This window comes from Phyllobates terribilis, unplaced genomic scaffold, assembly GCF_046119375.1.
Source record: "Phyllobates terribilis strain yellow unplaced genomic scaffold, ASM4611937v1 Scaffold_2__4_contigs__length_985480577, whole genome shotgun sequence".
Taxonomy (NCBI): domain Eukaryota; kingdom Metazoa; phylum Chordata; class Amphibia; order Anura; family Dendrobatidae; genus Phyllobates; species Phyllobates terribilis.
In genome coordinates, this window is record NW_027362762.1 from 143,724,216 (window position 1) to 143,750,929 (window position 26,714).

At 44.9% G+C, this 26,714-nt stretch overlaps 1 protein-coding gene across 2 annotated transcripts in view; it reads left to right on the forward strand.

Moving 5' to 3' along the window:
- Positions 1 to 14,348, forward strand: part of EIF4B (eukaryotic translation initiation factor 4B) — a 40,978-nt gene extending 26,630 nt beyond the window's left edge. The window contains exons 5-15 of one of the 2 annotated variants that reach the window (XM_073662924.1): positions 1,622 to 1,676; positions 4,730 to 4,873; positions 4,950 to 5,081; positions 6,689 to 6,880; positions 7,021 to 7,261; positions 7,351 to 7,442; positions 8,451 to 8,652; positions 8,757 to 8,809; positions 8,898 to 8,979; positions 9,558 to 9,627; positions 13,063 to 14,348. In XM_073662924.1, the coding sequence (XP_073519025.1) occupies positions 1,622 to 1,676; positions 4,730 to 4,873; positions 4,950 to 5,081; positions 6,689 to 6,880; positions 7,021 to 7,261; positions 7,351 to 7,442; positions 8,451 to 8,652; positions 8,757 to 8,809; positions 8,898 to 8,979; positions 9,558 to 9,609 (1,245 nt within the window). In that variant the 3' untranslated portion in view covers positions 9,610 to 9,627; positions 13,063 to 14,348. The remainder of the gene's footprint in view (positions 1 to 1,621; positions 1,677 to 4,729; positions 4,874 to 4,949; positions 5,082 to 6,688; positions 6,881 to 7,020; positions 7,262 to 7,350; positions 7,443 to 8,450; positions 8,653 to 8,756; positions 8,810 to 8,897; positions 8,980 to 9,557; positions 9,628 to 13,062) is intronic. The other variant, XM_073662923.1, reaches the window with a different exon arrangement.
- Positions 14,349 to 26,714: the final 12,366 nt, after the last annotated feature.

Sequence of the window (26,714 nt, forward strand, 5' to 3'; positions counted from 1 at the left end):
GTGCTAAGACAGGATAGCACCTTCTCCAAACTGAAATCATTCTCCATCATGGCGTTACAGAAGAGACCTAGGACATTATCCCCCCCCTCACCACCAATTTGTAAACCAGCTCTGCCTCCCCAATGGTAAAGTATACCCCGTGGTGTTCCTTACGACATCTGACCTTGTGAATGGTGATCTCAACCTCGTGCAAAACTGCTTGGGCATGGAAACCCAATCTGTGAATCTCGTGACGGTTTCTTTTGTGTTTTTGCCTACAAACAGAATTTAAAGCTTGGAAGGGAGGCATGCAGACGCGGAAAGACTCAAATTCATCTCTACTACCCCCCCCCCCCCGACCACCTCTAAAAAAAAAAATAAAAAAAAATAATCCCCCAATCCATAGATTGGAAAATACCTTGCATATCAGGGCTCTGAAACCCAGAGAACCCAATTCTACAGCCTCTTCTTAAATGTAGCAGAGGTGCGAGTGCTTAGCCTCCAATCCAACCGTTGCAGAAATAGTAGATTACAGCATTTGGTTTCATCATGCAGCTCCACAGACCAGGAATGGAGCTGAAGTCCAGCACATCTTCCTGGGGTTCCAGACTCTCAATCTTGGGATTATTGGGGATCCCTGTGGTCGGACTCCATAAGGGATAACTAGATTTTTTTTTTTTTTTTTTTTTTCTGGAGAGGGGGTGGGGAATCCTTTTAATATTCTCCAGTAGCTAAACTTGCATTGGCCCAAAAAAAGTGTCACATTGCCATTCATGGATCTTTACTGACTCCTGCGGTCTATGGAGAGGTCATGGCTGCTTTTTCTTACTTCATACTCTTGTGATGGAATGACAAGTGTCATATACTGCTGGATATGTTAATGGGTTACATACCTAGCAGTATGACGGCACCAGAAGTCTGACAGGACATAATCTATGCCCACTATATAGTTACTTGTGGAGGGGGGGGGGGGAATGGCCTGATTGACACCTATTAGTTGCTAACATGTTCTTGGTAAAAGAAAAATGTTGACTTGTACCCGTTTCACGTGCATTCTCAGAATAAGCTGTCATATGGGTAATAACAGTATTTGAGATTTTTCTTACCTCCCCCCCTCTTTCCTCAATCTTTGTCAGTTTTGGCTGAGTTCTGCTCCAGAGTGGGCATTGGCTAGCTGCTCAGATATCTCCTACAATTGACACAGAGGAGCTCACCTGTCTCTCACACTCCCTCCAAAGCAGAAACTGCTCAGGATGGTACACAGCAGTACTGGGCTGTGTAGCTGTGACTCCAGCTCTAGTATGAGATGGTAAAACATTTAATAGCTGTAGTGTCTACGTGGGTCTGTCAATTTGCAGCTGCTTCCCCTCTCTACATGGATTTGTATGATTCTGTCATTTAATGCGTCAGTGAGCTGATAAGCCTGACCTATACACTATCAACAATTAGGTGCCGAGTCACTCTTTATTGGCCCACGCATATAAGTGCCTCATGGTCATCCAACCACATGGTGGCAGTATTTCGATTACAAACTGCCACAGGGGACACTAAGGTGCATATATATAATGATTTTTTTCTCACTTTAGTAATATAAAATAGTACTTTGTAAAGAAGACCTAATGCTGAGCATTGTTTATTATAGTCTCTTGGGAACAGAAGGATAAGAGTGGACATAGCTGATCAGGCGCAGGATAAAGGTAAGTGCCTCAGTTTGTGCAAAATTAGGTATTTAAGTTATTATAAATCACCTGTCAGGTTTTAACCCCTTTCCGACTTGAGATTTATATGTGCTTTGCAGGGCAAGTGCGAATGTATGGAGCTGAGCATGCAACGTATCCGGCACAAAAATCCTTTAGACCCTATTGGTTCAAAAAATGGGAAAGTTTTTAAAAATAGACTAGTGAGTGTACGTTCTTGTATAACGTGCTATCAGAGTACCTTGGGCGTGCTCGGATTTTCAAGTCCCTGCGGCTGCATGTGTTGCAGCTGTTGAACAGCCACAACACATGCAGCCGCGGGGACTCGAACATATTATCTGAGCACGCCCAAGATACTCTGATAACATCCAAGCACGTTCGCTCATCCCTAATAAAGACCAAAAGATTCAGATTGCCCCGCTTTCCCCTCCATTAAAAATATACATTGGATTTTGGCCACTGTACCTCCCCACAAAATGCAATAGGTTATCAATAAAAATGCAAGCTTTGCACCCAAAAAACAAGCTCTTGTACAGCTTGGAGTAGGGGGGGGGATAACTTCTTTCCCCTGCTCTGTCATCCAGTGTCTTTGCTTGGAAATTTGCAAACCTCCACATTGTACGGGGCGTGGAAGCCTGGCAGCACTATACTTCTTTTCATACACTTTACTTAATGTATCTTGTGGTAACTTTAGAGGTGGGCAAAACACTCTCCCATCACCTGCAAGCTAATCTCCATGTACTGCCCCCTGACTGATGCCATCTAACGCCCGACCGCCCTGCTGTTGGGGTCACATACAGCTAATGGCTGCATCACTGCTGTATGAGTCACTAGAGACAGACATGCTCTTCAGCTAATGAGTCACCCTCACCTCTACTAACAGACACGGCACAGACTTTGCTGAAAGGGCAGTGAACCGCAAGTGCGACACCTGTGGGTCATCACTTTAGGTTTTTTTTGTTTTTTTAAAGGAACCTGATAGCAGGATTTTGCTAAGTAAACAGGCAGTTTCATGTTGGGACTGTTACACTGATCAAAGTGATACCTGGGGTGAAGAAATCTATCCTGTGGTTCTTGTGTAAACTTTACTTGCTGTTTTGAGTTAATGATATGCCCATGCTCTGGGGCCGGACTGTAGGCAGGGTCTTATCCTGGGGGCTCTAACTGGTGCTCTGCTTGCATATTCATCTGTATGCTCTTATGACAGCTCGCTGTGCCTTCACTGATCTACCTCCTATTTTACCTAGCCCCGCACTACTAGATGCATTATGTAAAATAGGAGGCAGGTCAGTGAAGGCACAGTGAGCTGTAAGAGCATACTGATGAATATGTAAGCAGAGAACCAGATAAAGCCGCCCCAGAGCACGAGCATATCCTCTCCAAACTGAAAGTAAAGATTACACAAGAACCACAGAACGAATTTCTTCAACCAAGGTATCGTTTTAATCAGTGTAATGTCGCCCACCTGACAGTGTATGTGGTTTACTGAGCACAATCCTGCTGACAGGTGCGCTTTAAAGGGGTTTACAGTCTAAGGGCAGGTGCAGACAGATGTAGATACACTCATCCGAGAGAATGGCGCTGATTATGCAAATATACTCTATGCATAAGAGTGTGCGCATAGTGTGATCCGATTCTCTCCGATGAGAAAAAAGTCTTCATCTTCTCCATTGTCAGGGTGTGGAAAAGTGACTGTCATCCGAGTGCAGTTCGATGTTTCCCACACACTCATTGACTTGCATGACAGAGTGCAATCCAGATCCATCTCTGGCATGCTGCATTTTTTTTTTATTCTTCTGACAGTCTCTGTTCAAGGAAAATATCGGATATGTGTACAGCAGCATATACAAACATTGGTTTGCGTGCGATCTGATGTTTTGTCGAATCGCACTCGGACCAAAAATACGTTTGTCTGCATCTGCCCTAAGGCCTCCTGCACATGTCCGTACCCACTATAACCTATGCTGCTATGCACATGTCCTTGTTTTTCCCTGCAGCATGGATGACAAGTGCTAATACAAGTCTATGGGTGCGTGAAAAACGTGTACAGCACATGGATGGCGTCAGTGTACAGTCTGTGTTCTGTCAGTGTTTAACTTTTGCAATGTATAGAAGATGCTTTGTAAATTTTCTTTATCCATACCGGAATAACACGGATGACACACTGATGGTAAAAACAGACACACAAATGACACACTGATGGTAAAAACGGACACACAAATGGCACACTGATGGTAAAAACGGACACACAAATGGCACACTGATGGTAAAAACGGACACACAAATGACACACTGATGGTAAAAACGGACACACGGATGGCACACTGATGGTAATGATGGACACACGGATGACACACTGATGGTAAAAACGGACGCACGGATGACACACTGATGGTAAAAACGGACGCACGGATGACACACTGGTAAAAACGGATGACACACTGATGGTAAAAACGGACGCACGGATGACACACTGATGGTAAAAACGGACGCACGGATGACACACTGATGGTAAAAACGGACGCACGGATGACACACTGATGGTAAAAACGGACGCACGGATGACACACTGATGGTAAAAACGGACGCACGGATGACACACTGATGGTAAAAACGGACGCACGGATGACACACGGATGGTAAAAACGGACGCACGGATGACGCACGGATGGTAAAAACGGACGCACGGATGGTAAAAACGGACGCACGGATGGTAAAAACGGACGCACGGATGACACCAGTACTGTTTTTTCATCTACATGTATAAACACCGATGTGTGAAGGAGGCCTCTGAAGTTGCTACACTGCACGTTGCTCTATCCTCTTCTATTTTAAAAAAAATGTTCCCACCTTTCAATGGAAATGGCTATCAGTAAACTGTGATCAGCCTTGGTTGTCACTCTTTCCCCTGCGCTTGATGTGGGTTGAATTTGGGGATATGAATCTGGATGGTTTCTCTGTCTCAGGGACCTGAAGTGGATAAGCGTTCACACTGCCCCTCGTGTGGCTGACATTTTGACATTTCACTAATCCTTCCTCCTTTATTTGTGCAGATCGGGATGATCGTTCCTTTGGCAGGGATCGAGATCGCAATAGAGATTCTGACAAGACAGACTCTTCTGATTGGAGGGCACGTCCCAGCACAGACAATTTTGATGATTATCCTCCTCGCCGTGGAGATGACAGCTATGGAGATAGTAAGCTGAGAACATTATTTTACCAGTATTAGTAATCACCTGCTTTGCCTAAGCACTAACAAATTTCCTTTTACAGGGTATCGTAACGATCGTAATGATCGCTATGAGTCTGATCGGTACCGTGACGGCCCACGTAGGGATGACCGCTACGATCGTGACAGAGGAAGAGATCGTTATGATGACCGTGATCGCAGAGATTATGACAGAGGTGAGTGTCAATAATTATTCCTGATTTTATTACCAAGGTATACGTTTGTACATAAACTACGGCTTACTATTATTCCTTAATATCTTTGCTCTCTACAGTTGGGCTAAAAAATACCCCGTCAAATTAACATAATTTGTGTGTGCATATGGGCCAGTTCACACAAGTGACTTAAAAAAAAAAAAAAATCTCTATGCACTAATCTTACCCATTTTGTGGACCAGGCAGTACTGATGCACGAACTGGCCACTGGTATCCCGACCCAAACAGGACAGGTTTACAGCATTGCAGTTTGATCTCAGACCGATTTGTACAGACTTGAATGCATTCTAAGAAAGTAAATCACTTGTGCATTCCTCTTTGTTCACACTGGTATACAAGGGGGCCAGGTCCTTGAACCTGTTTACCTATCCCAAAGCTTCTGCAGGCGCTGCCTTCCCCACTGGTGCACGGCTATGATTGACGTCTGCACTCCAGTGGTAGCAGCAACTCTCACCAGTCTAATTTTAATTTTTCCATTGCTGCTCTGGAACATAGTGTGCTAAAAAGTGACATGGACTTATACAGGGGATTGCATTTGTGGGCATACAGTAACTATTCATATTTATTATACGTGGATGGGGATAGACAAGGCCTGGTTGAATGGCCACAATGACCAGCAGTCTCCAGACCTTACCCAGATGGACTTTTTCTTTTGGGGAGCTATCCAAGATTAGGTATATTCAAGAAAACCGTGCACAGTTGATAACATGATTTTTAATTCAACCATTATTTGCACTATATACCTACCCACTATGTCTTAGGAAAACTTTTTAGCAGGAATCGTTGAGTCAACAGGTTGTTAACACATGAAAACAAAATTATGCATAACCTGAACACACGCAAAGACACATACAAGTGTTTTATTAAGTGAAAATTGTTTGGTGTTCAACTGGTAAATTGTAGTAGAACCAAGAAAAAATAAAGTGCAAGGACTTACGTACATAGATAAAAGATGATTAAGAAATGTTTATGGAATAATTAAGAGAATGAATATCGAACATGACAGACAGACAGCAAGGGGTGGGTGAGCCACTGATGAAGCATTGTTGAAACGCGCGTCGGGTGTTTGGTGGCTGAGCCTCTACATTTCCCTATCATCATATGCACTATTTACACTTTACATTATTTATTGTATGTGACTTGAACATTGTTGGGACCTCTACTTATACCTTTTTTACTCTTTGCATATTTGCATTAACCATGTCTTTATCTCTTGATTGCACCTAACTTTGTCACTTTACTTTTGAAACAATGCATTACTTGCTACCTATTTATGTTGTGACAATCACCAAGGTGTAAGCATTTTTTTTTTTAATTGCTTAGGTGTTTTACATTGCTTTGTTCTTTTGGGGGTAGTTTATCCTCAGTGGCTCATCCACCCCTTTCTGTCTGTTTTCCATGTTGGACATTTCTCTTTTAATAGTCAGTAAAGATTTATATCCATTTACTTCAGTCCTTGCACTTTTTCTTGGTTCTGCATTTGATTGGTGCTTGCGGGACATTTATTTTGGTCAGGGTTACCACCCTTATTTCATAAATTGTAGTAATTCAACAATTTTATCTCCTAGGTTATGATTCCCGAGGAGGTGGTGGTAGGAGAGCTTTCGGCAGCGGGTACCGTAGAGATGATGATTACAGAGGTGGTGGTGGCGGTGGTGGAGGAGGAGATCGGTATGGGGATAGATATGATGACAGACGAGAAGACAAGTCGGACAGGTGGAATGGTTACTCCAGAAATGAAGAAAGGAGGGAAGAGAGAGGTATAATATCTTTGTCCGTGCTGTTTAGTCTTCAGGAAAAAAAACAACTTGTGTTCTGACAGTAAATGCTCCACACATATATGCCCAAAGGGCTAGAGAGTAAATTGTAGTATAAATCTAATATATTTTGTATTAATTAGGTCCACCCCAGAGGCCAAAGCTGAATCTTAAACCGCGTTCTGCTCCCAAAGAGGAAGACACCAGTGGAGCTCCTGCAGCACCCAGCCGAGCATCTTCAATTTTTGGTGCTGCCAAACCCGTGGACACCGCTGCTAGAGAACGTGAGGTGGAGGAACGTCTGCAAAAAGAGCAGGAGAAAATGCAGCAACGTCATTTGGATGATGACCGGCCTCGACAGATAGAAAGAAAGCCAAGAGAAAGGTTAAAGAGCTTTTTTGTTATCAAGAGATCATTTAGTTTTTATATTCTTTGCGTTCTGTAATTCTTTAATTACGAACTCTTTTCATCAGACACCCAAGTTGGCGCAGTGAAGAAAACCAAGAAAGATCTAGGACTGGAAGCGAGTCTTCTCAGACGGGCAACAGTGGATCTTCTTCAAGAAGTGAGTAAAACGGCATTAGGATTTCTGGCGACCAGTTTGATCTTTTCCTATATGTTTTTGGGGCTGAAATGTTCGGACACATTAAGCTCCTGTACATCTACAATTAGACATCTGTAAATGATCTTGATTACAGATTTCCCAGTACTTTATGTCTACAGCTCCAGTGCTGACCAGTCGATCTCCATGGTAAAGGACTAGAAACACTGTGTAATCTTCTCCTGCAGCCATTTCATCTGTCCCCACTAACTGGCCAAATGTATGTTGGCAAGAAATGGAGAACAAATGGGGGTGTGACCTCGAGATGTAGCTACACGAAGGGCAAAAGTTTATCGAGACTTGCTTTTCATACATGTATGGCTATACCAGCTGATGTAAATTTCTACTTAAATTTTAAGCGTAAATTGTAAATCTGAGCTGCCTCTTAGGAAGTTCATCCTTTTCAGAGAAGTTTCAAGGGCTGTGTAAAGTTGAAAAAAATAATTGCAGGTTTTTTGTCACAGCTGATATTTGGCACAAAAAGCCTAAGATATTTGTGTGCAAGTGGATAAGGTCTTTAACCTAAGCCTCCTGTAAGGTTCCCACATTTGTGTGTTAACTGCAATAGTATGCAAATTATTTAATAAAAAAGAGGACTTGAACTATGTAGCGCCACCTATTGGAAGCAGCAATCCTATAAATCACAATCGACCCTTTAACGAGTCTTAGAATATAACTTAGGATAAAAGCCACATCAGAATCTCCATTTGCAGACACGGTGTTTCGGGCTGTTGCCCCTCATTAGTGCAACATATGAGAACTGATTTGGCTAGATGAGATGCTCTGGACTGAGGTCTATGGGGTAACGTTTCTCCTTATGGAGAGTGACATACGGCTCTGACATGCCAATGTAAGGAGGCTTATTCGCCATGCAATGCTTCTTTGGGATATTTAATATGTAAATTGCCTCTGCAATAGTCAGCATCTTGTGTAGAAACCCACCTTTACCTGGTTCAATCCTCTGCTCCACAGTCTCACGAAGAAGGGAAAGCGAAAAATCTGTAGAAAATGAAGTCTTTGGAAAAGAGGAGGAATCTCATTCGAAATCTAATAAATCGGACTCGCATCTCCCATTAAAAGTAATGCCTGCACCTCCGCCCAAGGAAAATGCATGGGTGAAGCGCAATACAGCACCTTCTTCTAATCGATCCCTTAGTTCAGAGTCCTCTCAAAGGTAAGGATAAGTAACTATTCTTGCTATCGTGCAGAACTGTTTAACATACATGGTATGCAAGAGCTAATTTGTGTGTTTGACTTTTTTTTTTTTTTCTTTTTTAGTGGAGAAATACCCAATTCGGATAGGTGGCAGCCTAGGACTGGGGACAGAGGAGGTATTCAGGCCTTTCTATGCCATATTCATTACTTTTGTTCAGTGTAAATGTGGCAGAAAGAAAAATCACTCTTATTATATTACTGCAGATGAGAATAGAGAGGATGGTTTGGAGCAAGCATCGAACCCCAGTGGACGTACCGCAGGAGAACATAGTAAAACATCAGATATGTGAGTATACAGGGCCTGCTCTGTGTTTTTTTTTCTTTTTTTTGTTTTGTTTTTAACACAGATCTTTTTTGGATCTGTTGGCTCTCCTGATGTTTTAGTTAATAATGGTATTCCCCTTGAAATAATTCGGTGCATTTCCCTTAACTCCACACTGGGCTGTTCCTCTTATTATTCCTCCTAGAAGTTTTTGAATAAATTGACAACTGGGTGTTGTCATTCTCCTCTTGTCAGCACGGATTGGGCAATGCCAGAATAGGGACACACCCAACTGTCTATTTATATAGAAGGTTCCAGGAGGAATCACCGAGGAACAGCTCAACACAGATATAGGAAAAGAGGCTCCAAAATTATTTCATGGGAAGTGTATACAAAATCAGGCTTATAAGGGTCTAAGTATTCTATAGTGCTTTTATCTGTACATGGATGATCTAAGTATTCTATAGTGCTTTTATCTGTACATGGATGATCTAAGTATTCTATAGTGCTTTTATCTGTACATGGATGATCTAAGTATTCTATAGTGCTTTTATCTGTACATGGATGATTTATTTATTGCTTTTTTTTTTTATATATTCCAGGAAAGAAATTGATTTGGATTCAAAGCAAAAAGAACAGGCCGCTGTAAGATGATCCATCTTACTCTTCACGGTGCTTGTCTGCTACGCTCTTCATGCGGATTTCTGAAAGCACAAATCATAAATAATGCCATATCTGTAATAAATAGAAACCCATTAATGAAGCCATGACACTTTGATATGCCATCTCATACTGATCGGAGATGCTTCAGTTGCTGGCCCTCTCCCCACCTTACTGATAATGGCCATAAAGGGGCCATAGTGCTGCTTTGATCCATATACAGTAAAGGTCCAAAATGTGCCATCTTTTAAAGTTATTTCATAACCCCCCCCATGAGATATTGGTAAAACACACATTGGTCTTTGAATCTGTTGATAAACCAATGTCTGCGACCAGCCATATGAGCTGCTGCTAGTCAATCTCTCGCCCTACAACCTGCATTGTTTAAGCAGAAGAGCACCCCCAAGGCAGATTCATTTTTCCACTCTTTGCGCAACTACAGTTGGATGCTACATAGCTCTAAAATGGCTTTTTTTCCCTCCATGTGTTCGTGTATAATGGCATTTTGGATGTCTGCAAGCCACTAGATAAAGCATGATAGTCTAAGTTCATAGGGAGCTATATAAATCCTACATAGTAAGTGGCAGCTTCACACAGCTAGTCAGTGCTTCATGGCTATTGGGAAGCACTTAATATCAATTCAGTTGGCGATGAGGTCTGGTTCCCATCACCCCCACCTATCGGCCTATTAAAGGGCCACATAGCCCTCACCTCTTTAATGGTTCACCAGGACCATATGTGCTGCACTGGCATTGCTTTTCAATCCTATTCGAGTATATACAATACTATGCCATGGTACTTTTAAAGGGAATCTGTCACGTGAAGAAACACAACCTGCAAATATGGGGTTAATCTGCAGGATAATAGTGTTCTGAACCTGCCCAGCGCCTGCACTTTGAGCCTTGTTGTTGGGAGGAATTGAACTTTATTCCTCCTGGCTGTGTTCTGGTTTCAGTCACAGGGCGGTGCCAGCGTTGGTTCAGTCACCGCCATGTGTATAGAGAGCGGTGGATGTAACCGCGCCTCCAGCACTGACTGACAGTCGGCCCTAATGCTGAGCCTGCTGCCAGTCAGTGCTGGGGGCGCATTTACAGCCGCCGCTCTCTATACACATGGCAGTGACTGAACCAACGCTGGCACCACCCCCGTGATCGAAACTGGAACACAGCGAGGAGGAATAGTGCTAATTTCCTCCTGGAGGCTCAAAGTGCAGGCGCCGGGCAGGTTCAGAACACGATTAACCCCATACCTGCAGGTTAATAGCATTTTTTCATGTGACAGGTTACCTTCAAAGTGTGTGGTAAACAATGATGGGAGTGCAGCACTTGCCAAAACACTGGAACCTTTTTATTCAGCTAATTTTGGGGAGACTACTGGTACTCCCACCCCCACTTCTCTGAAATGACTACGTTATTAATATCGGTGTCCCTTAAAATTGCTGTGATGCAAAAAAAAATACCTACTAGTGTAATCTTTCACCTGTGTATAAGTTACAGTAAATTTCACATAAATTAAGGTGTAAAGAGAGCCTTGCATGTCGATGGAATTTCCAAAATACTTTACCCCAGTCTGCAGTTGAAATAACATGGTTTTCTAGTCGCCATCTTTCACTAAGGTCACATAAACCCACGTGGCTTTGCATTGTGTTGGCTGTTGTCTTTTTGTTTTGAGGCTATTAATTCCCTGGAAGTTGGCTGCTAATGGGGCAAGACTTACAGGTGCATCTCACTAAATTAAAATAGCATCAAAAAGTTTATTTCAGTTCTTAAATACAAAAGTGAAACTCATATATTATATAGAGTCATTACAGAGTGATCTATTTCAAGTGTTTATTTCTGTTAATGTTGATGATTATGGCTTACAGCCAATGAAAGCACAAAAGTCATTATCTCAGTAAATTAGAATAATTAACAAAAACAACAGCTTGAAAAACTATTTTAAAATCCGAAATGTTGGCCTACTGAAATGTATGTTCAGTACATGTACTCAATACTTGGTCGGGGCTCCTTTTGCATCAATTACTGCATCAATGCGGCGTGGCATGGAGGCGATCAGCCTGTGGCACTGCTGAGGTGTTATGGAAGCCCAGGTTGCTTTGATAGCAGCCTTCAGCTCGCCAGCATTGTTGGGTCTGGTGTCTCTCATCTTCCTCTTGACAATACCCGATAGATTCTCCATGGGGTTAAGGTCAGGCGAGTTTGCTGGCCAATCAAGCACAGTGATACTGTTGTTTGTAAACCAGGTATTGGTACTTTTGGCAGTGTGGACAGGTGCCAAGTCCTGCTGGAGAATGAAATTTCCATCTACAAAAAGCTTGTCGGCAGAGGGAAGCATGAAGTGCTCTAAAATTTCCTGGTAGACGGCTGCGCTGACTTTGGTCTTGATAAAACACAGTGGACCTACACCAGCAGATGACATGGCTCCCCAAACCATCACTGATTGTGGAAACTTCACACTAGACCTCAAGCAGCTTGGATTGTGGCCTCTCCACTCTTCCTCCAGACTCTGGGACCTTGATTTCCAAATGAAAATTGGTACTCTGGGACCTTGTGGAGTGTGTCAATGACTGCCTTCTGGACATCGGTCAAGTCAGCAGTCTTCCCCATGATTGTGGAGCCTATTGAAACAGACTAAGGGACCTTTTTAAACGTTTAGGGAGCCTTTGCACTTATTTTTTGTGAAAGAAGTTGTACAGTACTTTAGATCCCCCCCCCCCCCCCCCCCCCCCCCCCTATGTATTCCACCAGGTCCCCTAAGAATTTTTATAGTTACCTTGCGTTGCTGATGATGCCTGTGAGCGGCGCTATCGGTGGCCGCTCACAGGCATCACATAACTCCACGCTGACGTCACAAGTGAGGCGTGACTCAGCGCTGGGGTCCCCGCGGTGGTTGCCGAGTTGTGCGCAGGGTTGCCCACCGCATCACACCCAGCATCTACCGCACACTTTCCCAGAGCGTGCGGTGAAAGCCAGTTGTGACGCGGGGGGGTAACCCCGCCCACAGCCTGGCATTCACCCAGAACGCGGAAGACAAAGACCCCTACCAGCACTTGTCATGACATCAGCAGGTGTCAGAGCCGGCTGCAGCCGGGGGTCACGTGATGCCTGTGAGCGGCGCTATCTGCAACGTAAGATAATTACAAAAATCCTTAGGGGCCCCGGGGGGATACATTGGTGGGGTAATATAAAGTACTGGACAACCCCTTTAATTCTAATTTACTGAGATAATGACTTTTGTGTTTTCATTGGCTGTAAGCCATAATCATCAACATTAAGAGAAATAAACACTTGAAACAGATCACTCTGTTTGTAATGACTTTATATAATATGAGTTTCACTTTTTGTATTGAAGAACTGAAGTTAACTTTTTGGTAATTCTAATGTAGTGAGAAGCACCTGTATGTGTCTACAACAAAGCAATAACTCCGGTCCTCTTTTTTTTTTGCAGAAATTCAGCCATGCAAGCAAGTATGCAGCTTTGCAAATGGATGGGGAAGAGGAACCCGAAGAATACGCTGACTAACATGGGGAAGAGTTCTATGTCCATGGATTCCTTACTCCCTTCTCCTTTAATCTCCCATATGTCCTTTTCCATGACAGTCATTGGCATAAGCCAGCGCAAGACAAGCAACACCCCTTTCGGCTCTGTCCCCTCAGAAATCGAAATCCAACCTTGACTCCTCAGACAATGATCTTCAATTAGAAACACAATGAGCTGTTTGTTCTCTTGCATGCTGCTACAGCTTTATACCGTGTGTGCGTGAGGTAGGATGGGGCATAATCGCAGTGTGTGGTGTAGGGGAGCGACCGCAGTTAATGCTTTAATCAGGGAGGGGACGTAATCAAGAGTATCATAGTGATAAGGCGTGCCGATGATGCCGAGTGCTTCCCAAGCCACCTCTGCCAAGTCATGCAAAGGTTATCATTTTTATGCCAGTGAAGCCATTTATTTTCGGGGAGCATTGATATTCGCGTGTCATATTTAGGTGGCTACTAGAGCTCCTATTTTAAAGTCCTTTACCAGCATCCAAAAAGAAAACCGCACAGATTTGCTGGAGGTGAAAGAAGATTTGATGCCTTTTTTAGCACAGTATGATCATATGAATTTGATTATATGAAGCCCTGGTAGTGACAGGGATGTCTTCACATGCATGGTTTGCACTCATGAGAGCAGTTACCCGAAGCCGCTCAGCCTCGGGAGCACCGGAGATATAGGAATAGGGGTTATATATACAAGCGCAAACCTGTACTCTCCCTATACATAGGAGTCTCCCCCCCCCGCCCAGGCTTTGTGTGATGCTGTGGATTTCGAGGAGGCTGCTGTAGCAGTGAACGTTTTGTCCGTCAGAAGGAATTTTTTTATATATTGTACCTGGAGCAGGCAGTGTTGCATCCGCATATTGCCTTTCACACATTTGGCAAGCCCTGAATTTTGGCAGTCCTCTATACCTCCCATTCCCTTTTCATCCGGCCTTCCCTAATTTATAACTAACGTGCATCAAGAAGCTGCGTTCACGACTCACGAACCAGCCCGAGATATCTTCGTTTAACATTTTACACTTCACAAAGGAGTGTTATCCGAAGGAAATATATAATAAAAACTTGTAATGATTTGTAATCTGCTTTCTGGGAGATGTTTTATTATCATGTAAAGTACCTTACCAGCCCTCTTATTTTTGTTTTCTGTTTATCAGCTCTGTCCCCCTCTCCTCAAATAAACTAATCTTTAAAGTACATCGCCTGCTTTTAACATTTTGTCTGCTGTTTAGTCTTCCCTTTATATTGTTCTAAATGGTTTTAATGTTTGATATGGAATGGAAAGTTTTAATGTATGTGCACTCGGGCCCCATTTACATATCTGATTATTTTTGCATGCATATTTGTTCAGTCTGGATAGAACACACATCCATTATAGTCTGTGGACCTTTTCACATGCAGTCTGCAAAATGAGACATGTCTGTGTTTTCTCTCCTCAGATGCTATTCAGCTCTGTTTTAGCCTAGTGTCTGTAGGAGCACTTGTCAGCCCAGCTTCCCCATTGATGCTCACTTCCACAAACAGATCCTGCAGCTTTTTTTTTGTCCCAGAACTTGAGGACCATCCCCTGCTCGCCACAGGTGCTCACGAAAGACTTGGAATCTCTTCGCACAGATCCTTTTCTCACTCCCATGGTTTCTCTTTGGGTCAGAGCCACAGCTGATGATACAGCTTCTCCCCCTGTCCAGTCAGACTCTTTGAGGGACACCTCAAACTTTGAGTCCAATCAAGATTCTAAATTTTCTTTGGCCATGCAGGGGCCACTCTTCGGGTCAAAGAGGAGTCTGCCGGCAACTCATCGCCTTTCCCAACCATGAAGACTTTAGACTATTTTCTTGCCAAAGAATGCCTTCCTCAAGGACACTTGAGGCCCTCTTCCCCTTTGTAGAAGAATTATTTGACAAAAGTTGTAATCTAATTTTTTTTTTTTTCCTAACTTTGTGTGCAAATTGCGGCTAGCCAATCAGGGCGCAGTAACCATCCACAATGTCCAGACAGAAGGGCTTGTGCCATTGGCTGCTGAAATCACATGTCCCTCTCTAAAGAGCAGACATGTTTTAGCGCCATTTAGTGTTTATAACAGATCAGAGAGGATGTTCCTGGATACAGAGAGATTTTAGATAGCCAGTTGCTTCTAAATCAGATAGTATAGATGGCTAGTGTCCTGTGTGGCTGTGAAATTGGCCTTCCAGCAGATTTTTTTTTTCCTGGGCCATTAGTGAGGTCCAAAGACAGCAGGACACATTTCAGCATAGAACTCTGTTGTGCACTGTTTCTATTGTGCTCCATGCATGAGTACACCTTTAAAAATCAAATTTTACCTGTTACAAACGTGATACAGCACGCCATATCTCAGTTTGTCATTTTGTGGTGGTGAAATTCAGCTGTATGCAGAGTAAAAAAAAAAAAGTTTTTTCTGTCACCCATGACTGCACCAACAAGAGAGGGGATCCGCCCTTCAAGGACAGGAAACCTTCAAGATAAAAAGGTGGCGCCTCTCTCTGCATCAGTGCTTTCCTGTCCTTGATGGGGGGGGGGGACCTTCTAGCTCATCAGCGGCAAGAAGATGGAGTTTAACCAGGCCAGGGTCGGTCGGTTGTGGCAGGGCACGGTCTTTGCTGCGGCCGGCCCCGTGTGTGTAAGAACCACTGCAGAGGGGGCCCGATGGGGTCTCCTTGCGGGCGGAGCCGTTCGGTGCCTGCATAGTCTGTTTGCCGGCATCTCCTCGTCCCGGAGCGCAATCGGAAGTGACGAATCTGGAAGTTGCACCCTGATGACGCGCATCGGGACTTCCGACCCCCGGATGTAATTTTTGGGGGAGGTTCCGGAAGCTGCGGGGAACGCCAGCCGGTGGTCTCCCTGGCACGATGGTACTTAAGGGTAGATCACCGGCCAGGCAGGGGCGCAGTGTTATACATTATGGCCTCACAGCAGCCCTCCCCACTGCAAGAGCAGCAGACCGTGCTGCAGCAGCATGAGGAGACGTATGTAGCCTCGGCGCCAGAAGCGCACCCAGGAGCAGCGTCCACCACAGGATACGAGTGGTTGGCGGTCTGGGACATGCAGCACCAGGGATTCAAGATCCAGCCGGCATAGCTCAAGCCGGATCAAGGATTCCACGGTCTCCTGAGGAGAGATGTTGAATACCGTCCAGCCTCCCGTTCCGGTACCCCTTTTATCTGCTGAGTGATGAGGAGTGAGCTACGTGAAAGTCAACGTATTAATGGAAGCTTTTTTTTTCCTCCCTCTTTCTCTATCCGTCCTCTGTGTCAGGATGTCCCTAGAAAGAGTACAGGGAAGTCCAAACAGGTTGTGTGCCCTGTATGACTGAGGTCTGACTAATGACTGGCCAAAAAAGTTATGTTAGCCGTGTATTGAGGAGACAATTTCGGAGGGAACTCTGAACTTTGCTTCAAATTTTAAAATCCCTTATTAAGACGGAGGTTGAGAGATCGCTAAAATACTTTTCTCACCCAAAGGAAGCTTTCCAGACCCGTAATTCAAAAACTTCACCCACCCTCTCAGATTAAGTCTGATAAAGGAATGTTGGATGACGCTACCGACTCCTCCTCATCGGATAGCGATTCAGGCTCAAGTCACTGTTTTCCCCTAGAAAGTGTTGACAATCTGGTTAAAGCAGTCAGGTCCACAATGGGGCTGGTTGACCAGAAGGCAAAAAAAATTGACTCGACAAAATGTTTGGGACTCTGGATCGGAAAAAAATGTGTTTTCGATCAATGATAAGGTGCAAGGACTCATAGACCAGAAAAGAAGGGTCCCCTTCCATTTTCCTTCAAAAGGAAATATCCTTTTGATGAGGAAGCCACTGCATCCTGGAATGAGGCCGGATGAAGCTGGATGTTGCTGTATCCAAAGCTTCAAAAAGATCTTCCCTCCTTTTTGATGGTACAGGCTTACTGAAGGACCCAATGGACTGAAAGGTGGACACCTTCCTTAAGGGTACTTGTGAGTCATCGGCAGGGGCGTTAAAACCAGCCATAGCTTCAACCATTCCTGCCAGATCTCTAATGGTTAAAAGCAACGCATCACAGGATTCCATTCTGGCCACTCTTCCAGTTTTGAAAGGACCCACAGCCTTCCTGTCTGATTCCTTTGCAGATTCCGCATGTTGGCAGCTAGATCTGCGGCCCTATCTAATGCCGGCAGTAGAGCAGTCTGCTTAAAATGGGTATATGCAGACGAAAGGAAAACTGTTCTCTTCCGTGTGAAGGAGACTTCCTATTTGGCACCACTCTAGACACGATTCTTGAGAAGGCAGGGACAACAAGAGGATCTGGGGAATCCCTTCCTCAGCATTTAAGCAGTCCTTTCGGAGGAAGAAATTTTACCTGCAGAAGAACGTCCACAGAACAACCTAGACGGGAGGATCGTCCCAGGAAGGGAAAAGGTTTTCTGTTCGGCGGGCCCTCCCAAAAAAGTCGAAAACCCCAAAGTGACACTCTATCCCGGTTGGGAGGGAAGCTTTCTCTTCCTTCCAGCCTGGGAAAGGATCTCTTCCAACAATTGGATCCTCAGGTTGATAAGATCGGGATTGAAGCTAGAATTCCTGAGGAACCCACCAGAGAGATTCATCTGGACTGCCATAAGATCCTCTCCGCCAGAACATCAGGCGTTGGGGAAGAGGTGTTGAACCTCCTAAGAAAGAACGTGTTACAGGAAGTGTCACCGGAAGAGGAAAGGAGAAGATTCTATTCCCCCTTTTTTCTTGTGAAAAAAACAGACACATACAGGGTAATAACCTAAAAGGGACTGAACAAATTCTTGAACATTCCATCGTTCAAGATGGAGACTATAAGATCAACTATAAGTTTACTATTTCCCGGTTGCTACATGGCAGTACTAGACCTGAGAGATGCATATTATCAGTACCAATCCATCAGAGCTTTCAGGAATACCTTAGAGTGGCTATAACTGTACAAGGGGACATCAGGCACTTTTAATACAGAGCCCTTCTCTTCGGCCTGGCAGTGGCGCCCTGTATATTCATAAAACTTATAGCGGAAGTTACGGCCCATCTCAGGAAGGAAGACAGATTGATCCCATATTTGGACGATTTCCTAATAGTTGGAAGAACTTGCGATCATTGCCTGACTCAAGTGGATTACGTGTGCGCCTTCTTAAGAAACTTGGGATGTCCGGTAAGTCTGACATCGGTAGTGTGCAAAGTTTTTGATGACCTGCAGAGTTATATCCCAGATATTATAACAAATGATAATCAGCACGGATTCATGAAGAATAGGTTGTGTTTAACCAACATGTTGGGGTTCTATGAGAAGGTAAGTGCAAATCTGGATGTTGGTAATGCGGCTGATGTGATTTATCTGGACTTTGCAAAGGCATTTGATACTGTACCACATAGCAGCCTTATACTGAAGCTACAGAAGCAAGGACTTGTGGGAACTATATGTAGATGGGTAAGGAATTGGCTAAATGATAGGAAACAAAGAGTCGTCATAAATGGTACATTCTCTAAATGGGATATAGTCAGCAGTGGGGTGCCACAGGGATCGGTGCTAGGACCAATTCTTTTTAACCTCTTTTATTAATGACCTTGGGGATGGGATTGTGAGTAAAGTGTCAATTTTTGCTGACTATACCAAACTATGTAGGATATTAAAATCTGATCTTGACATTACGATATTGCAGAACGATCTGGATAAGATGACTGAATTGGCTAACACTTGGCAGATGAAGTTTAATGTAGATAAAGTACTCCGTCCTAGAGTAATGCACCTAGGATGGGGTAATCCTATTGCTGCATATACCTTAAATGGGAGTATACTCGGGACTACAGAACAGTTGAAGAATTTGGGTATTCTGGTTACAAGTAAGCTGAGCAGCAGTACTTAATGTCAAGCAGCAGCTGCAAAAGCAAACAAGATTTTAGGGTGTATAAAAAGAGAAATAAAATCCCGCGATCCCAATGTATTGTTACCCCTTTATAAATCACTTGTGAGGCCACATCTGGAATATGGGATCCAGTTTTGGGCTCCACATTTTAAAAAGGATATTCAGAAGATAGTTCAAAGGCGGGCAACTAGATTATTATACGGGATGGAAGGCCTCTCCTATGATGAGAGGTTGAACTTGTTTAGCTTAGAAAACGACGCCTCACGGGATCTCATTTACATGTATAAATATATGTGTGGTCAGTACAAAGGTCTAGCACATGACTTATTCCTTCCAAAGACCATACTAAGGACCAGGGGGCACTCATTACGGGTGGAAGAAAGGCGATTCCGGCACCTAAACAGGAAAGGGTTCTTTACAGTCAGAGCAGTCGGGCTGTGGAATTCCCTACCACAAGAGGTAATAATGGCAGACACTATAACAGCTTTCAAAAAAGGGCTGGATGATTACCTCGAAAAAGGTAACATTGTGGGTTACAGTTAAATTAGACAATATGTTACACCTATAGTAGTACATTTGATCCAGGGTTCTAGGACTGATCGCCTTTTCTTGGGGTCAAGAAGCAATTTTTCCCCATGATGCAAATTGGCTGAATGTGTCCTGTTTTTTTTTTTGCCTTCTGGATCAATTTTTTAGGTATAGGGATTTTAGTAATACCATAAGAGTAATACAAAAAATAAAACTAAAAAATTATAAACGGGTTTATTTGTAATTGTAATAGTGCAATAATGACAAAAATGAAAATACATTTGTAAGGCCTAGTTCGAGTAAGTTAGTGTAGGGAATACAATTGGAGGAGAAAGGTTGAACATGATGGACCTAGGTCTTTATTCAACCTACGTTACTATGAAAATTCACTACAACCCACTCCCATGGGCATGGGAAGTAGTGAATGTTCATGCTTTTTAATAGCGGGCACACATGACCGCCGAGCAGCTGCAGGAGCTGCGCTTCGGCTACAGTGTGCGCGCTATCGAGAGTGGAATAGTCACTACTCCCCACTCCCGTAGTCCCGGCGCGGGGAGTAGTGACTATTCCGGCAGACCATCTCACCGTGTGAAGGCGCAGGGCAGTGACGTCATGCGCGACACACACTGTGAGATGAGTGCTAGCAGGACGCAGCGCTGGAGCAGAGGGAAGAAAGGTGAGTATAATTGTTTATTTTTTTGTGTGCAGAATGGGATGGAGGTGCCATGCATACCAGGAAGAGGAATGGGGGGCCATGAATACCAGGATAGGGGATATTAACATAATTGGGGGACATTTTCCCTATAACAGTGTCAGCAGCAGACCCTCTCTCCCTTAACAGTGCATCATGACCACATTTTTTGCTTACATTTTTTTTTCTATTTTCCTCTAAAACCTAGGTGTGTCTTATGATCTGATGCGTCTTATAGTCTGAAAAATACGGTATATAGCGCCAAAAATTCCACAGCGCTTGACAGACATCAGCGGCACTGACCCCATTGGGTTTCACAATCTAAATTTCCTATCAGCATGTATTTGGAGTGTGGGAAGAAAAAGGAGTACCCGAAGGAAACCCTCACAAGCACGGGGAGAACATACAAACTCCTTGCAGATGCTGTGCTTGGTGCGGTTGGAACCCAGGATCCCAGCGCTGCAAGGCTGCTAATGTTTTTGCGCTGATGACTTAACGTTCCCACGGTTGGAAGTCTATCACTGCGATGCACACTGTGTGTCTCACTGCTGTCTTGGAAAAGCTATTGGAAAAATTTATTCTTGGACCGTGGATCGAACAGAGTGGCAACCCAGTAGTCAGCACGTTTTCGAATCCTAACAATATGGGCAACAATCATGTTGCAGATAGTGCTGAAAGAAGGCGCTCATGGGTCTGTCTCTTTCATGAGGTCCAAGTCCATAGTGTGTTGGTGGCGGGATAACATTCAAGCTTGCTTCCTCCATCCCTTCCTGGTAACCATGAACAACAGAGAGAGAATCAATATCCTCTTCATCTCCTAACTGTTGCATGTCCATCACCTCTTCCTCCTCGTCCTTCTCCATTTGTTCCTCCCATGACAACTGCCTGTGAGACGACAGACCAGAAATTACATATTGTTAACCCTTCCGCATCCTCCTCCGTTTCCTCCTCTTCCCCTGAGACCACCACTTGCTGGAGATAAGTTGATGAGCTCCGGGATCTCACTTTACAGCACCGGTGCGGCGTAGGAATATTCTCATGAATTTTCCCATCAACACTGATGCAGTCACAGGAGCTTATCAGCTGATGAACACAGCCTGCAGCACAGTGATGTACACTGACAGGAGTGATTACACTCCTGTCAGTGTATACGTGCTGTTTTCTACAGCAGTCATATCAGTGATTGCTGTTGTGACTGCTGTAGAAGTGACTCGGATCGCCGTGGGACACTCGGATTACGTCATGATGGCGGACAGGTGAGTAATATGGTTGTGGGTTTTTTTGTTTTTTACAGGAGACGAGGCATTTGGCGATTAGGAGAATAAATTATGAAAACCGTGTGGAATTTTATTTCAATGAAAGACTTTATTCTGGCCATGTCCTTATTGAAAAAGCATTGTAAACCTTACTACAGGGTTAGTAATGGGGGCCTCTCCATTACTAACCTGGGCTTCATGTCAGCCGCCAATACAAGGGGCCATTTCTGGGACTGCTAAGAGTTGATATTAGTGGCCACGGAGGGGGCCAGGATCCATGCGCCCGTTTCGTGGCACGGCTGTCCGCTTTCTCAAGGGCCCTTGAGAAAGCGGACAGCCATGCCGCAAAACGCGCGTCGGGCACATCCTTTTTTCCTACCGCATTGGTAAGCATTCTGGTCATCACACCGCTCGCAGCAGTTTTTCCTTTTTATTTTCCCAGTCTGCTATATTGATCCCTCCTGTGCATTGTGCTCTTGTAATATATGATGGGCCATTGAGCCCTTATGTATTTTTCACTAGCTACCCATGCTTCTGTGAAATGCTTGAGGCCATTGGGGCACAGTGTAATAATGGGAGATTATGATTATATATGTCTGTGATGGGGTATTTTTTTGATCTATTTGGAGCTAGCATATTTAAACCTTTTCTGTTAACCGCCCAGATTTAGGGATATAAACTGTTATATATATCCGGTTTTGCTTCCACCTTGAATACTGTCTTTATAAACTCTTTTTAATAATAACTTAATAAAATGAATTTGTACATTTCATACCAGGTTGTCTGTCTTGTCCTCCTATCTTCTCCATGTCTTGTTGACAGTTAATGGTTTATGTAAGGGGGGATGTTCTGCCCAAGCCTGGTCAGTAGTGTTGAGCATTCCGATACTGAAATATCGTGTATCGGCCGATATTCGCGGTATCGGAATTCCGATACTTTTACAATATCGAATACCGGAATCGGAAGTTCACATAATGCATGCCCTCTGCAGTGTCTCTGAAGGATGACAAGCTGGATGGCAGCGCTCAGCTGCGATCCAGCCTGTCATCAGAATGCCATCCCAGTTTGAGAGAATTCTCCTGATTGTTTAAAAGCCGGCGGGCGGTAAAAAGCCGGCGGGCGGTAAAAAGCCGCCGGCTTTTAAACAATCACACAGCCCCATACTGCTTCCCGGCAGCCTCCCACCCCCGATCCTCCGCTCCCCCCATCCTGATTGTAAGTTAGGACCGGGTGGGGAGCACAGCACCAAGGAGCGGGGAGCGAAGGACCCGGGCGGGGAAGCCGGCAGTGAAAAGACTTCACCGCCGGCTTTCCCGTTCTGTGCTGCGCTTTCCCGCCGGTCAGGGCCGGCTCCAGGTTTTTCTGGGCCCCGGGCGAAAGAGTCTCAGTGGGCCCTTTTAACACATACACGATTCATGATGCACAGATACGGCGGAGAAATTATATATATATATATATATATATATATATATATATATATATATATATATATATATATATATATATATATATATATATATATATATATATATATATATATATATTACACATGGCCCAGCCTGCCCCCTCATCCTTCACATACGCAGACATATGCGCGCGCGCACACACGGTACGCAGACATATGCGCGCACACACGGTACGCAGACATATGCGCGCACACACGGTACGCAGACATATGCACACATACAGACGTACACATAGATAAAACAGACATGCACTCACACAGACCCATTACTAATATTTTTAATATGGGGATTGGGGAAGCCTCACTCACCTGTCCCCGGTCCAGTGTCCTGTCCAGCAGCTCCTCGGGTATGGGGCAGTGCAGGGCCCCCGGCGTGTTACAGACTTCATGGCCCTGGAACATCAGAGGGGCCCACTTGCGGTCGGGTCCGGGCCCCTCCCGCCCATCTGTGCAGGACCTCCGCTCCGACGGTGTTTGATTGCCGGCACTCCCCCAGACATGGCCGCGCGCTGTGCGGCTCTGTCTGCTAGTAATGATGTGGCAGGAGCGACACACAAGCACAATTAAAGGTGCAGTGCCGTCGACCCTGCCGTGTCATTACTAGCAGACACAGCCGGACAGCGCGCGGCCATGTCTGGGGGAAGTGCCGGCAATCAAGCAGCGCCTGCGTCCCTGAACAGGTGCCGAGGAAGCGGCCAGGGCCCCGACAGTGAGTGGGCGGGTGGGTGTGTGGGCCCGGCCCCGACAGTGAGTGGGCGGGTGGGTGTGTGGGCCCGGACCCCAACAGTGAGTGGGCGGCTGGGCCCCTCTGATTTTCCAGGGCCCCGGCACTTGCCCGGGTACGCCGGGTGCTGACGCCGGCCCTGCCGCCGGTTATTTCAAATGAACAGCTGAGGTATCAGGTGATGCCGATCAGCTGTTCATTTGAAGTAGCCGCGGTGCCCTCAGAGGGTTTATGTGAGTTCATGCTTGACTGCATGAACTCACATGAACTTTCCCACGGCCGCACAGGTCAGCCTCACCTCCCAGACCATCAGACCCGTCATGATTAGTGTGTGCGCAGTGTCTGTGCGATGTCTGCGGGTGTGTGCGTGCAGCAGACATAGGCCGATGTGACACTACTACTCCCATCGGCCTATGTCTGTCCCCCGTCCACTCGTGCCAGCAGGATCAGCTTGATGGGAGCAGTAGTTTCCATCAGCCTGATCCTGCTATTTAAACTGCCCCATATGTTATTTTTGCCCCTATACATCTTTTATTCTTTTAGGCCCCCATATATATTTGTTTTTGGTCCCCAATAAATTTTAAATACATGTCATTGGTGGCCAGTGGTTACCTAAAATAAATGAGTTTATACATTACCTGTCCCTGCCGATCACCACCTAAAATAAAGTAAAAAATAAAAAACTACACCTATACTCACCTAGACACCTAATTCCCCGAAGTCATCGATCTCCTGTAATAAAATATAAAATAATAAATCACAACCTTATCCTTACCCCTCCGTAGTAGTCCACGAGTGTCCCACGATGATCTCCAGTTTAGAGCAGCCACATAAAATGTGACCGCTCTGAACCGCTGCCGCCGCCAGAATGACGGGGCCGTAAAGCAGCCCCGTCATTGCATAAGCTGGTTCGCCGGAGTTCAGGCAGCGCTGCTCCGGTTAGCTCCTTTACGCCCCTGCTGTACCGTGAGAAATTCCCACGGTACAGCAGTGCCGTAAAGGAGGTTTCCGGAGCTGCGCTGACTGAATGCACTCCGGTGACCTCAGTCAGGGCTCACGCTGCCGGGAGCAGACGTGTTCCCGGCAGTGTGAGCTTACAGCAGCCATGCACAGCTGTCACCATCTCCAGATGTGACAGCTGTGCATGGGAGATCAGCGCAGGAACGTGGACAGGTAACTATTTTTTTTTTAGTAAACTAAGAATTAAATAAAATGGTGTTTTATTTCAAATAAATTTTTTTCTGGGTGTAGTGTGTATTTTTTCTTTTTAACACTTTGTAGGTTTGTAATGGGGGTGTCTTATAGACGCCCATCATTACTAACCTGAGCTTCATGGGTGCTGGCACTGACATGAACCCCACCACTATTACCCCCTGCCACCGCACCAGGGCAGCGTGGAAGAGCGAGGCTTAGTGCCAGAATTGGATGCGCCATTTCTGGGGCGGCTTACGGCTGGTGTTTCTAGCCTGGGAGGGGGCCAATATTCATGGCACCCTTCCTGGGCTATTAATATCAGCCCCCAGCTGTCTGCCTAGCCTTTGCTAGCTATTAAAATAGGGGGGACCCCACGTCGTTTTTTTGGGGGGGGATCTCCCATTTTAATAGCTAGTAAAGGCTAGGTATTCAGCTGGGGGCTGATATTAGTAGCCTGGGAAGCTTCATCGGTATTACCCCCTTCCCAGGCTTCAAACACTGTGCTTCTCAGTGTCTGCGGCATGACAGGCTGGATGGCAGCTTTCTGCTGTGGTCCAGCCTGTCATCTCGATGTAGCAGAGCTGGAGCTGTCCTGGGAACCATGGAAAGGTAAGGATGATGTTGCTTTATTATTTTTCTTTTATTGCAGGAGATCGTTGGCTTCAGCTGGAATGGGCGTGATGGTAGGTATGGTTTAATTTAGAACAATAAAGGATTGTGTGTTTATTTCAATTAAAGGACTTTATTCTGGGTGTTTGTGTTTTTTTGTAACTTTAACTATGGGGTTAGTAATGGGGGTGTCTTATAGACGCCTCTCCATTACTAAAATGGGCTTGATGTCAGCTGGCATTATAAGCTGACATCAACCCCAGCCCTATTACCCCACTGCCACCGCTACAGGGCAGTGGGCAGAGCGAGGCTAAGTGCCAGAATTGGCGCATCCTATGGATGCGCCATTTCTGGGGCGGCTGACTGCTTGTGTTTCTAACCTGGGAGGGGGCCAATATTCATGGCACCCTTCCTGGGCTATTAATATCAGCCCCCAGCTGTCTGCCTAGCCTTTGCTAGCTATTAAAATAGGGGGGACCCCACTTCATTTTTTTTGGGGGGGTCCCCCATTTTAATAGCTAGTAAAGGCTAGGTATTCAGCTGGGGGCTGATATTAGTAGCCTGGGAAGCTCCGTGGGTATTACCCCCCTTCCCAGGCTTCAAACATCTGCCCCAGCCGTCTGCTTAACCTCCGCTAGAGACTAAAATTACGGGGAACCCCACGCCAATTTTTTTTTTAATAAATCCTTTATTTTAACACTAAATGACAAGTACAGTAATCAACACTATCACTGTACTTCTTATATATGTGACTGACATGTTTCTATTTATCTAATCTATGTGTGATTCTCTATTCTTTCTATTCTAAATTGTTGGGTACCGCTGCTGAATTGCCGGCCGGCTTTTTTAAAGAGACGGTGCATGAAAACACGGTTATTTTTTTTAATAAATCCTTTACACTAAATGACAAGTACAGTAAGCAACAATGTCACTGTACTTCATATATATGTGACTGACCTGTTTCTATCTATCTAATCTATGTGTGAAGCTCTATTCTTTCTGTTCTAAATTGTCGGGTACCGGTGTATGCCGCTGCTGAATTGCCGGCTTTTCAAGTTTCACTGTGAGCACTGTTCCCATCAATTTGGGCAACCACCTCCCCCAATACATTCTACATTATTGTTAGTTGTTTTCCTTCATGTAAATTAACCTACAAGGAAAGAAAGGGTTTATTTTCATTCCGATATTTGTGTCCCATTGACTTGCATTGGTTTCCGGCATCGGA